At 38.2% G+C, this 12708-nt stretch overlaps 1 protein-coding gene across 3 annotated transcripts in view; it reads left to right on the forward strand.

Moving 5' to 3' along the window:
* The window catches only part of LOC150080107 (protein capicua homolog), a 357037-nt gene that overhangs the window by 66544 nt on the left and 277785 nt on the right, over positions 1-12708 (forward strand). For all 3 annotated transcript variants that reach the window (XM_090381551.1, XM_090381553.1, XM_090381554.1), the window contains one exon: positions 1201-4223. In XM_090381551.1, coding sequence (XP_090237677.1) covers positions 1271-4223 — 2953 coding nt within the window. In that variant the 5' untranslated portion in view covers positions 1201-1270. The remainder of the gene's footprint in view (positions 1-1200; positions 4224-12708) is intronic.

Raw genomic sequence — 12708 nt, forward strand, 5'->3', positions numbered from 1 at the left:
TCTACATTGCTAGCTAAAAAGTGTAGCTGTTTAAATTTTAAAAGTACACTTACAAAAGTGTACTTTTAAAAGTACACTTACACTCACTACCTTCTCAGGGAAACATTATTGAATTAAACCATGTAATATTAACTTACTCTGAACATGAAACATAGAATTTAAATTTAAACTAACCATGACTTTACAAAAATTAGTTGAATTGTGACATATCTGCATACATTATATAGTAAATGCTCATTATAGTGTTTTCAAAGGGGCTGTCCCCATAGAGCACTATAAATGGGACACTCCACTTCACAGGATCGATTATGGGACCAAATGAAAAGATTGCTAAAAGTGGGACTGTTATAACAGGAGTTTACTATGTATCTGTGTATATTTATGTGTATATTGCATGAATAGACGTGCACACATTTTGTTTATACATTGGTACGTAGAAAGGTAGTCTGATTGCCTTGATCATTGTCTTACAAAAATTTGTAGATTGGATATTTCTCTTGACAGGGAGGTGTTATCCAAGGTGTGGAGATAGATGGCAGGAAGTAGAGTATTACAAGGAAGTCAGTAGGGTAATTGGAGCCCATATTAATTAAATACAGTTAAATATTTCTATGTCAATTAAAGCCCCTTTCCCCCCAAAATCAAACAAATGATCATTATTGTTTTTATTGATCTGTTAAATCAAAATGATGAGGAGAATATTTCTGAAACTACTTTATAAAAGAAGTGTGAATCAGGTCAAAAATAGTTTTTCATATTGCAACAGAAGCTATTTTTATGTGACCATTTCCAGAATCATATTCATTATTACCTTGGTAATGGTTGCATTAATTGATGCTGATTGAAATACTTTATTTTATAAAACAGTAAAGTGTAAAAAGCAGAAATTATAAAAAATTTAATAACTTTTTTATTATTTTCAGTTATTGGAAAGTGACAATAACTGGAAGTAATAAAATTGTAAATAATATTTCCAATAACTGGAAATATTATTTGAATTAAACATTCAGCATGTTCAGCATTTAAAGAAACACTAAAGTGTTTCTCTGTTTAATTGCTGGAGAAGTTAAATTGCTTTACCTACAATAATTTCTAGAGTACCTTGTTTTATTTTGAGTGTATGTGGGAGGGGGGGGGGAGTTTCTTGATGACATATATATATATATGTGTATTGATTTATATGTACTTTTCTTTTTTTAGGTTATGAAAATGCAGATAATTTCTTATATGTGATGCGTTAAGCTTTTCTATAGTTTGAAAAGACATCAGCATGAATCGTAAAAGTGAAAGTCGTTATAGGAGAACAGCAACTGCTACAACAGTTACTAGAAGTGCATCAGCTGTAAGAAATACAAGAAGCAGAAGAAAAAATGTAGTGGATTCACAGGATCCGCCAAACAGCAAAAATAATAATATGGACTTAGTTTCACTGGAGGCTAGTGATAAGCAGGACAGCAAAAAAAGTAAGAATAATCAAGTGATATCTAATAAAATTGATGCTAAAGAACAAGCAAATCAGGAAAGGAGTGATAAAAATTTAAGAGGTATGAACTCTAAAAGAAAAATTAGTGTTGCTTCTGAAAGTTCAACTTCTTCAGCATCTCCACCAAAATTAGAATGTTCACAAACAGTAGTTGTTGCCACTCAGAGTAGTAAACAGAAGTCTACACCTTGTTTGGAAAATTCATTAACAACAAAACCTGCTGACACTATACAAAAGTTAGCCAAAAAAGTGCCAAAAAAAAGAAAATTTGATCCTGCTGAAGTAGAAGAACTTCAAAGTGAAAATGGACAGCAGCACTTGGAAGTGAATGCAAGTGTTATAACGTCACTAAATCAGCAGGGACAGTGTTCTCTTGGTCAGTCTTCACAGTGTTCCTCCATTATTGGTGTAGAGATTGATTTAAGAGACTGGAAAGGTCATAGAGTTCTTGCCAAATGTGATAATTTGTATTTGCCAGGTGTTATTAAGGAACTAAAAAATGGCTGTGATATAATTATTCTCTTTGATAAAAAGCAGAACTCTGCATGTATTTGTGATGTTATAGGTAAGGGAAAGTATGATGTCGTCAGTGACCACAGTCCTTCTCCTGGACAAGTAAGTGTAGGTACTAGGGTTTGTGTACGTGTTGATCCAGAAGACAATGTGTTTGTTGAAGGTATTGTAATGGCAATTAGTGCTAAACCCGTTCAGTATAATGTCAAACTTGATAACGCATCAAAATATGGGCCAATAGGTGAGGCAGTTTGGGTGTCGCGTGCAAACCTTAGGTTGTTGTTGCCACCTTGGTGGGAAGAACTTGATTTAGAATCAGAACCATTACCACCACCACTTCCTCCACCACTTGCTCAACAGCAGCAACAGCAAAATCAAACACAATCAGTACAACAGCATTTGCATTCTCCTCAAGTGCACTTGCAGCCACAGTCTTCACAGCTTCAGCCACCACAACAATTACAGACATCACAGTTTCAACAACATGAACAAGATCAAGAGCTGGCCTCAGCACCATTATCTCCTTGGATATTTCCTCAACAACAGTCATCTTCTCTTCAGGCAGATGTTCAGTTACAAGCCGTAGCAGGTACTTTTGCTCCATCTTTAATAAACCATCAACATTTTCAAGAAATGAATCAAGTTTTACCTTCTCCTGTTGTTTCAGAAGTAACAAGTGTTGTTCAGGTAAATCCATCTGTATCACTATTGAATAGCTGTGAGCCAAAAAGTGTATCTGATAAAGTAGTCACTGAGTCTCCTTTTAAAAAAAAACTCCCCCGAAGCCCTCATTTTGATGAAGAATCATCTGATGATGATTTTAAAAAAGAAAATATAAAGTTTGAAACAGATTATTTTTCTTATCCTCTACAACGAACGTCAGCTATGTCACAGGATAGTTTGACTCCACGTTCCTTGTCTGGCAAAGAAATGCCAAGCCGAGCAAGTACTGATTCTAGTACGCCTCGCTCACCAGCTCTTTTAAACCAGAAATATAAAAAGGGAGATATTGTATCAACTCCTAATGGTATAAGAAAGAAATTTAATGGGAAACAGTGGCGAAGGTTATGTTCAAAAGAGGGCTGTACTAAAGAATCACAAAGGAGAGGTTATTGTTCTCGTCATTTGTCCTTAAAAGGAAAAAGTCTGCGTCCACCATCTCTTACTTTTCCTGGCCGTAGGAAAGGAACCTTCAAAGACTCGGCAACAGGAAGAGAAATAGAGTGGGAAGAATCTTCTCATGACAGTGAATCAAACCCTGTGTTCACTGACAGAGAAAGTCGTGTACAGGGACGTTTTGACATGGATGAGACCGAAGCTGCCAACATGCTGGTTTCTTTAGGAAATTCTAGGTCAGCAACACCAGCATTTTCTCCAAATCACACACCAATTCCCATCTCACCTCATATTAAATCACAGATTCAGAGCCCACTTCCAGGAACTACAAGTCATGTAAATTTTTTTACTCCAATTGGCCATCCTGTACAGTCACCAACTGTTGCAGTATCTCAGACACCTATTCCTCAGTGGAATATTTCACCACAAGAACAGCAACAGTTGTCTTCAAATTCTGATGTGTTGACAAGTAGCCGTTTACCTTCCACGCCTGTGGTTTATCATCCTGGTGCCATTAGGACCGAAGTCATTCAACATCGAGGTGCAGCTAATGATATGCTTCCAGTCCTACAGCAGGAACCTAGGGCTTCAGTATTACAGTTGACCAGTACGCAGCCAGATATATCATCTGTCATTCAGACTAACATTGTCGTTCCACAACTTATCCAAAGTGTTTCAGAGAATAGTATGGAAGGACAATCAAATGAACAAGTATTAAAATTAAATCAGGAAGCCATGCCACCACAAGTAATTCCTAGTATTGTTACAGTGGACCAGGATATTGGTCAACCAGAAGCAGTTATTTTAGTGAAAAATACTACACAGTCTAGTGAGCATTATAGTAGTAAAGAAACAAGTGTTATTTCTTCAACAGCAAGTGAAAGGGTAAATTATGTTTCTCATCAAACACATCTAGAATCAAAGCAGGATGAAGCAGAGTGGCAGAATCAAGTTTCTAGAGAAGTGCAAAGAAGCCCTTCACCACAAAGGTTTGAAAAAGTTTCCAGTAGTATACAGCACCCAACACCTGCCAGCCTTCTTCCTATGATGCCTGTAATTACTCATGGAAGTTATGAAAACAAAGAATCGCAATGTGTGAAAAATGGATCTGGTAAGATTTCATTTTATACTTGAATGTCAGTAGTAGTAGTCTTTAGATTGAATTACATTAATTCACCGTTTTTGTTGAGATACCTTCTCTAACATATCACCATATCTAACAATATCACCTTTTTAGGTTGTCCATTTCCTTTTCTCTTATTAATTTTTATTATTATTATTATTTTTTTTTAAATTTTCTTATTTTTTTAAAAATTTTCTTCTTCTTATTATTATTTTTTAAATTTTCTTCTTATTTTTTTAAAAATTTTCTTCTTATTTCTTTAAAAATTTTCTTCTTATTATTATTAATTTGTTTTTATTCTTATTATTTTATTTTATGTATTTTTTGTTATTTTATTTTATTATTATTATTCATTTATTATTTTTTTTTTTGGCTGGTGCAGCATAAGCCATAGGCTTCCTTTCACCCTGTGGCCATTACTAATACTAATATTGCATCTTATGGAGTCCTGTTCTCAGTTTTCTTGACAACATTAAATAAGTAAATGCTACTTACACAGTAGGTACCTACTAAATAAGGTAATATTTACGATATATTTGATAAGTCTGTTTTGGCAGTTAGAGCGTTCTTTGTTATAACTGTCGATTCCAGCTTCCTATGCTTTAGCATAGCGTTGGTATTTGAAAGTTTGAAGAGCTGCTTTTTAAATTCTACAAGTTTAAGGATGCAGGGGGACTTTAATTAGGTGGAGGAGTTTGTCACATTGATTGGTTGTATCTAATTTTGGGACACAATATCACCTTATTGGAAAAGATATAGATTTTTAAAGACTTTTAGTTTTAATTAGTAAAGGCCTATACAGCCATATAATAGCGCCACTGCTGGAGAAAGACTTGGTGACCTACTCCAGTATTTTATAAACGAGCTCAAGAATAAATCGGTAATGCTAGGAAAGGTCAGTGGAAGAAGAAGAGGTCGGCAAAGAACACGCTGATTCAACACCATCAAGAGGGACACTGGCATGAGCATGAAGGACTTGGAAGAAGCTGTTGAAGACTGGACAGCATGGAGGCAGCTTACCCATAAAAGTCTCCAAAAGTCGGCTGCGACTGAACAGATGAAAACAACAATCTGCTCAGTGGAAATTCTCATAACACTAGTTGGCAGGTTCATTTTACTTTTGAGCACATCACAAGAAAGGAAGTTGCTAACATTGTTTGGTGATGGATATTACCATTATCCCTGAAGTTTTAAAGATATACCACTAGACATGAGGTTAGTAAGTGGAGAGTTTGGAGAGAGAGAGAGAGAGAGAGAGAGAGAGAGAGAGAGAGGGGATAGTGCTATGAGAAGGCATTGGATCGGTGCTTCCTCATCACTAATCGCCATTATAGTGATTCGTGTCTGCAAGGGTATTAATGCCGCTGCTGTAGTAGCAGTCTAATCTCGAATTTGTAACTGTAAACTTTTACACCTCTCTGACTACTAAATTTGTGGAACTTTTTGAAGATGCTTGCAGAACCCAAAAGTTCTGAGGAACCTTTGTTGTTAAACACTGGATTAATCTTTTGATTCACTTTAAGAATTTGTTATTAATGTAATATTAAGAAACAACCCAGCCTGCTATGCAGGCACATTGCTTAGAGTTAACTTAATTGTTCCCTGGCTCTTCAGGGCAAATTTCTTTTCCAATTGTGGCTCACTGGCAACCCGTGAATAAATTCAGCAGATTTCCTTAACATTAAAATTGACAAAACAGATATTTGGATAGAATCAGAAGATAAAAGAAAAAAAATAAATAAAACAACCTGCTTCACTAAATATGTTGGATTTCTGTCTCACATTTAGCATAAACTAAATAATGTCCACACTTAACTGCTAACAGTCAGGTTAGATTGATTTTATACATATAAGGTGCTACCCAAAAGTTCCCGAAATGTATTTATAAAATAAATTAGATTCACCCTGGATCTTATTCGCCACCATCACCTTCAAAGTAGTCCCCTCGAGAGTGTAAACACCAATCTCAGCGCTTCTCCCATGATTTGAATGCATCCTGAAAGTCCTTCTTTGTCATAGTGTTCAGCACCGCCTGTGATTCAGTTTGGATATCCTCTGTGCTGTCAGATCTTCGACCCTTCAGCTTGATTTCCATTCTTGAGAAGAGGAAGAAGTTGCAGGGGACTAAGTCTGGCGAATAAGAGGGGTGGGGGACAATTGTCATGTTGTTGGATGCCAAAAACTGTGCCACAGCGAGAAATGTGTGGGCCCATACATTGTCACAATGAAGGACCCAGTTGTTTGAGTGCCACTTCTCTGGATGTTTCCCCCTGTTGGCTTCCCTTAACTGCCTCAGGATGTCACAGTAGAACTGTATGTTGATAGTCTGGCCAGGAGGGACGGATTCCTTGCAGATAATCCCGTCAGTGTCCAAAAACAGATCAGCATAGACTTCACATTGCTCCTCACTTGTCGGGCTTTATTCGGTCGGGACGAAGATGGCCTCTTCCACTGGGATGATTGTTGCTTGGTTTCTGGGTCATACCCATATACCCAACTCTCGTCACCAGTGACTGCCATAGAAAGGAAGTTTTGATCACTCCTGGCCCGTTCTTGAAGATCTCTACTAACTTCCATGTGATGCTGCTTTTGTTTTTCACTCAGTAACTGTGGCACAAACTTGGCCACAATCCTTCTCATTTTCAACTCGTCTGACAAAATCTGCTGACATGTGCCGTACAATAATCTTACAATTCCACAAATGTTGTGGATGATCTTCCTGCAGTCTTCATGGATTGCCACCTGAACTTTTGCGACATTTTACCTGGTGGTTCTCAATGATGGCTGCTCAGAGCGATCTTCGTCATCAACTAACATTCGACCGTTTTTAAAATGGTTAAACCAATTGTATGTCTGCATCTGACCTAAAGCATTATCAAAAAAAACTTGATTCAACTTCTTATGGGTTTCTGCTGTTGTTGTTATTTGGTTTTTAGGAGCATTAGCAACTAAGGCCATATTGCTTCGGGGATATGCAGTGGTCATTCCCTGACCTTTCCGCATCTTCTGTATTTTGTGGTCACAGGCTCGAACCCCAGTCTAATCAAGAAGCGTGCGCTACGCACTGCTGCTGTATCAATAAGAAGGAAACAAAACTTGATACAAGCAAGTTGCTCTCTCACATCAGCTATTGTGAAAATTGCAAACTACGCGAAACACACCCATAGATCTGTGTATTAATTTCAATGACTCTATCTAGCCCAACACCACATGGTACACTGATTCACAAAAGATGCATGCAGAATTACCTAGTGCCACAAGTCTGTATTAGACGTTAGTTCCCACGCAACATTCAAATTTCAGGAACATTTGGGTAGCACCTCTTATATAGTGAGAGAAATATTCTGGGCACAACAAAACTCAAGTACCAGGTCACTGTGGAGCCTAAGATTTCATAGTGGCATTTAGTGTTTTCTGTGATATTGTACTAATATTTTTCTGCCGTCAAATATAAATCATTTTAAAATTTGTAGATTTCATCATGCTGATTTCAGCTTCAACTGTTGTCTAAAATTATAATTAAAATAACTCTTTGGAAGGCCAACTTTTTGCTATTTCATTAAAATATACAGTACACTGCATTGATATTTCATAATATAAATATTTAATTAATTAATCACTGTATGTTATTGAGACCCCCCCCCCCAAAAAAAAAAAAACAACAATTTTAAAACACTGTGGTTCTTCATCTGAAGGTAAATCAGTAAAAATGTTAAATTATAAAATTTCATACCAAGATAATTCTGACAGAAATTATGTACACAGTAATCACATTATTATTTCCACAGACAAATTGAAGCCTGGCAGACAGGCTATAAAGAGAGAAATGTTAGTAGCAAAGAGTGGTCAATGGTCATTATTTATGGTCTTGATTGGACATATGGCTATCTTTACTGAAAATTATGCCAAAAACACCATGGAGTCCAAGAAGGCCAATCATGTGATATGCTGATAGATGCTCTGTCATTCATTTCACAGAAGCATTGAATTGATTGTTGCTAAGGTCTGGAATCTTTACAGGACTACAGGTTTGAATGCTAGCTTGAGGGTTATGGTTATTTTGTGAGTTGTTGCAATGGCTGTTATTTTGTTACCTATTAATAATTCTTGCTGATAGTCCATTGAGAAGGACTGGGGAGGATAGTATCTCTATCAGTGTTCCTGTTTACAGTTTTTTGTAGTCTTTCTGTATATGAAAAGTCTTAAAGAAGTCTCTCCTTTTTTGGTGGTGAACGACATTTAAGATCTTCAGGTCAGAGATTTGAAAGGTATGGTCTTCAGAAATTGAGTGTGCCACATTACTCTGAATTAAGTTGCCTTGCTTAGTTTTTTTTTTTTTTTTTAATGTAAACCCCAAACACGAGAGGAATTAGAACCTATAGTACCGAGTACCGTGCTTGGGTTGGAGATTGAGAAGATGAAAGAAGGTAATTGTTGACATCATTGGACTTGAACTTCTGTAGACTGTAATTTTCAAGAAATACGTCTGAGAAGGTTGTTCCAGAAAACGCAGTTGAATGAATAAACAAGGAAGATGAAAAGATGGTTCTGTGAGTTTGAAGTTGGACAGTAAATGGATGTTGGCTGGTGGCTGCACGTGTTTGGACTGTTTTGAAAGAGAGAGCGGGAATTATAGAAGCCAATTCAGAAGAACAGTGCCAATAGAAGTATCTGTAGAAAAGGCAAGCAGCAGAAACAGTACATTCATGAGACAGCGAGTGGAGAGACTCTGTCAGAGATGAATCATTAATTAACCTAACTGCCTTCTTCTGAATGGAATCAAGAAGCCTGAGAGAGGTTTTGGGGGCACCACCCCAGATGTGGGAACAATATTCTATGGTAGGGTGGATTTGCGATTTATACAGAGTGAGCAGATGTTTGGAAGAAAAGTAACGTAGAGAGCGAAAGAGAAAACCAAGTTTTTTTAGATGCAGAGGAAGCAATATTTGTATTGTGCTCATGCCAAGAGAGATTAGAAGTCAGGGTAATCCCAAAAGAGATATATCATTTTGCCTAGAAATCGGAGTGTCACCAAAAATAAGCATAGCAGCAGAATAATCCTTTTTTGCGAGATATAAGACAAGACTGAGTTTTAGAAGGGTTGAAATCAACTAAGTTGTCTTTGCCAAACTGGAGAAATACCTGAAGGTCGGCATTTAAGGAATTGGTAGGAGATTTTCAAGAAGTTGAAGCTGATTGAGAGGGCAAGGTTTCTCAAAATGGAAAGTGGAATACAATGTGCTATCATCAGCAAAACTATGGATAGGATTTCCAGTCAATGGAAGAAGGTCATTAATATACAAGAGGAAAAGAGTGGGGGAAAGAACTGAACCTTGGGGGACACCGGCATTAGTGGAGAAGTTAGAAGACAGAGAGCCATCTACCATCACCCTCCCTCCGTAGCCAGGTGGGCAGGAGCAGCAGTGCGTAGCACATGCTTCCTGATTAGACCGGGGTTCGAGTCTGTGCCTACCAAATACGGAGGATGCGGAAAGGTCAGGGAATGACCACGCATATCCCTGGAGCAATATGGCCCTAGTTGCTAATGCTCCTAAATAACAAACAAACAAACAAACCATCACCCTCAGTGAGCAATCAGAGAGAAAACTGGATAACCAATTACAAAAAACGGTTGGCAAACCATAAGATGGAAGCTTTTTTAGAAGACCTTTATGCCAAACACGATTGAAAGCCTTTGAGATGTCAAGAGCAACTACTTGTGTTTCACTGAACCTTTCCATTGAATTAGACCATAAATGGATAACATAAGCCAGAATATCACCAGTGGATCGACACTCACGGAATCCATACTGGCGATCGTTGATCAGACAGAAGGTTTCTAGGTAGTTTAAAAGTTGGCGGTTAATTGATTTCTCCATTAATTTAGAAAGAGTAGAAGTAATTGCAATGGGATGATAATTGGATGGGAGGGATTTGTCACCCTTTTTAGGAACTGGCTGGATATGGGCAAATTTCCAAACAGAAGGAAAAACACCTTTGGAATAAGAAAGTGAAAAAAGGTGGCAAAGAATAGAAGTAAATTCAGGAGCACAGGTTTTGAGAACAAGTGGAGAAATACCATCGGGACCTGGAGCTTTCCTAGTATCACAATTCGTCAAAATCCTTCTGACATCCTTTTGACGGAAGACCACAGGAGGCACTGAATGGAGCGTGTTGGGAATGGTGGGAGGTGTTTTACCAAGATCATTAATAGATGAGTTGGAAGAAAAAAGGGATGCCAGCAGGTCAGCTTTATCCTTGGCTGAAGTGACAACAGAACCATCTGGTTTGGACAGAGGTGGGAGCAGAGATGGGCAAAAGTTGCGGCCAATAGCTTTGGCAAGAGACCAGAATGCTCAGCTACCATTAGGGCAAGAAGCAAGTTTTCTACTCTTAGCCTGTTCGAACTCTAGTTTGGACTAATTAATAACTGGTTTACAATTGTTGCGAGCTTTGGTGTAGGCAGAAAATGAAATTGAAGAATTAGAAACAAGCCAATTACGATATGCAACATTCTTCTCTTGAACAGCCTTAGCACATTTATTGGAAAACCAAGGTTTAGATAAAGGACGAGATTTTAAAGTGCAGTGTGGGATAAAGGATTCCATTCCTGCAAGAATAATTTCACTGACATGATCTGAGCAAACGTTGACATCAGAAATTTCGAAACAGTAATCCGACCAAGGAAAAGAAGAAAAGAAATCTCGCAGGTAATCCCATTTTGCATTCTTGTAATACCAAACAACAAGAGGTTGGGAATAGCCATGAGATAAAGGCTCCAATGGAGAAGAGACAATTACCAAGTTGTGATCCGAAGTGCCTAAAGGACCTCTCACTTTGACCGTGTACTTGAAGGGTTGTTTGTGATAAAAAGATTAAACGTGTTGGCTGTATGGTTAGGATTGACGGGTATTCTTTTAGATAAATGAACAATCTGTGCAAGGTCATTAGTAATTGCAAAAGCCTCAGCATCTTGACCAGCTGGGTCTGTGCGACTAGAAAATGGAAGCCAGCTGGAGTTGGGAACATTAAAATCACCAAGGAAAATTACCTCACTGTTAGGAAAGTTGGACTGGAGAAAATCAGGTTGCAAAGAGAGGAAGTGAAAGAACTCAAAGTGATTAGTGGAGTTGGGAGAACGGTAGAGACTACAGATGAATTTGACACAATGAGGTAGAGAGATTTTAGATCAAAGAGAGGAGATTCCAAATTGCCAAGTCTCTGACAGGGAATGTCAGAACAGACATATGCACAAGTACCACCTTTGAGGTGAAAGGAATCATACAGCAAATAATTTGGGCATCTGAGATGAGCAGTAGTTGAATCAACCCATAACTGAGATTCTGTCAGAAAAAGTACATGGGGTTTGGCAGACTGAAAGTGGAATGCATTCTTGTAATGCCAAACAACACGAGGTTGGGAATAGCCATGAGATAAAGGCTCCATTGGAGAAGAGACAATCACCAAGTTGTGATCTGAAGTGCCTAAAGGACCTCTCACTTCGACCGTGTACTTAGAAGAGTTGTTTGTGAGAAAAAGAAGATTTGTAGTCTGAGCAAGATGAAGAATCCCATCAGCATTGAGCCTGCTCAGTCCATTCAAGGCCTTATGCACCTCAATCAGATTGCCTTGCAGGTGCCTAGTCCAGAAGTCTAGTACAGGTTCCAGAAGCTGCAATCTTCTTGCCCTTCTGTGTTCATGTTGAAGCAACTCAACATCCTTGCTAAAATGAGGCCACCAGACCTGTACCCAGTACTCAAGGCTTGGCGTGACCATTGCCTTGTACAAAGGGATAATCACCTCCTTTTCCCTACTAGCAAAATTCCTGTATATCATTTTCAATACCCTATGACCTGCTCTGGCAGCCTGTGTCTGCATTGCTCAAAAAAACTTCCTATCTGACTGCACAATTACCCCAGGTCTTTTTCATTCTCCACTATTCCGAGTGTAACACCACCCTGTTGGTACATTCCTCTGGGGTTACTGGTACCCATGTATTTGTCAATTGCATTTGTCAATGTTAAACTTCAGTTTCCACTTCTCAACCCATCTGCCCAACGTTTCCAGATCCTTTTGCAGCAGCATACTGTCATCACTGTTATTAACAACCCTCCCAACCTTTGTATCATCTGCAAACTTAGACATTTAGCTTGATATATACCTTCATCAATATCATTGATAAGTATACAAAACAACAGTGGGCCTAACACCGAACCCTAGGGATTTCAATGTTGGGATCTGGTAAAGTTGAGCAGATGGGCTGAGAAGTGGCAAGTGAAGTTTAACATTGACAAATGAAAGTGACAATTGACAACAGTACCAACTGGGCGGTGTTATACCGAACCATGGACATTAGTCCACAAAGATCAGCATCCATTGGTTCTCTCTCTCTCTCTCTCTCTCTCTCTCTCTCTCTCTCTCTCTCTCTCTCTCTCTCTCTCTCTCTTTTCTCCCACTCAATCATCCTTTTATC

This window comes from Mastigoproctus giganteus, chromosome 9 (genome assembly GCF_048544385.1).
Source record: "Mastigoproctus giganteus isolate SK-2022 chromosome 9, ASM4854438v1, whole genome shotgun sequence".
Taxonomy (NCBI): domain Eukaryota; kingdom Metazoa; phylum Arthropoda; class Arachnida; order Uropygi; family Thelyphonidae; genus Mastigoproctus; species Mastigoproctus giganteus.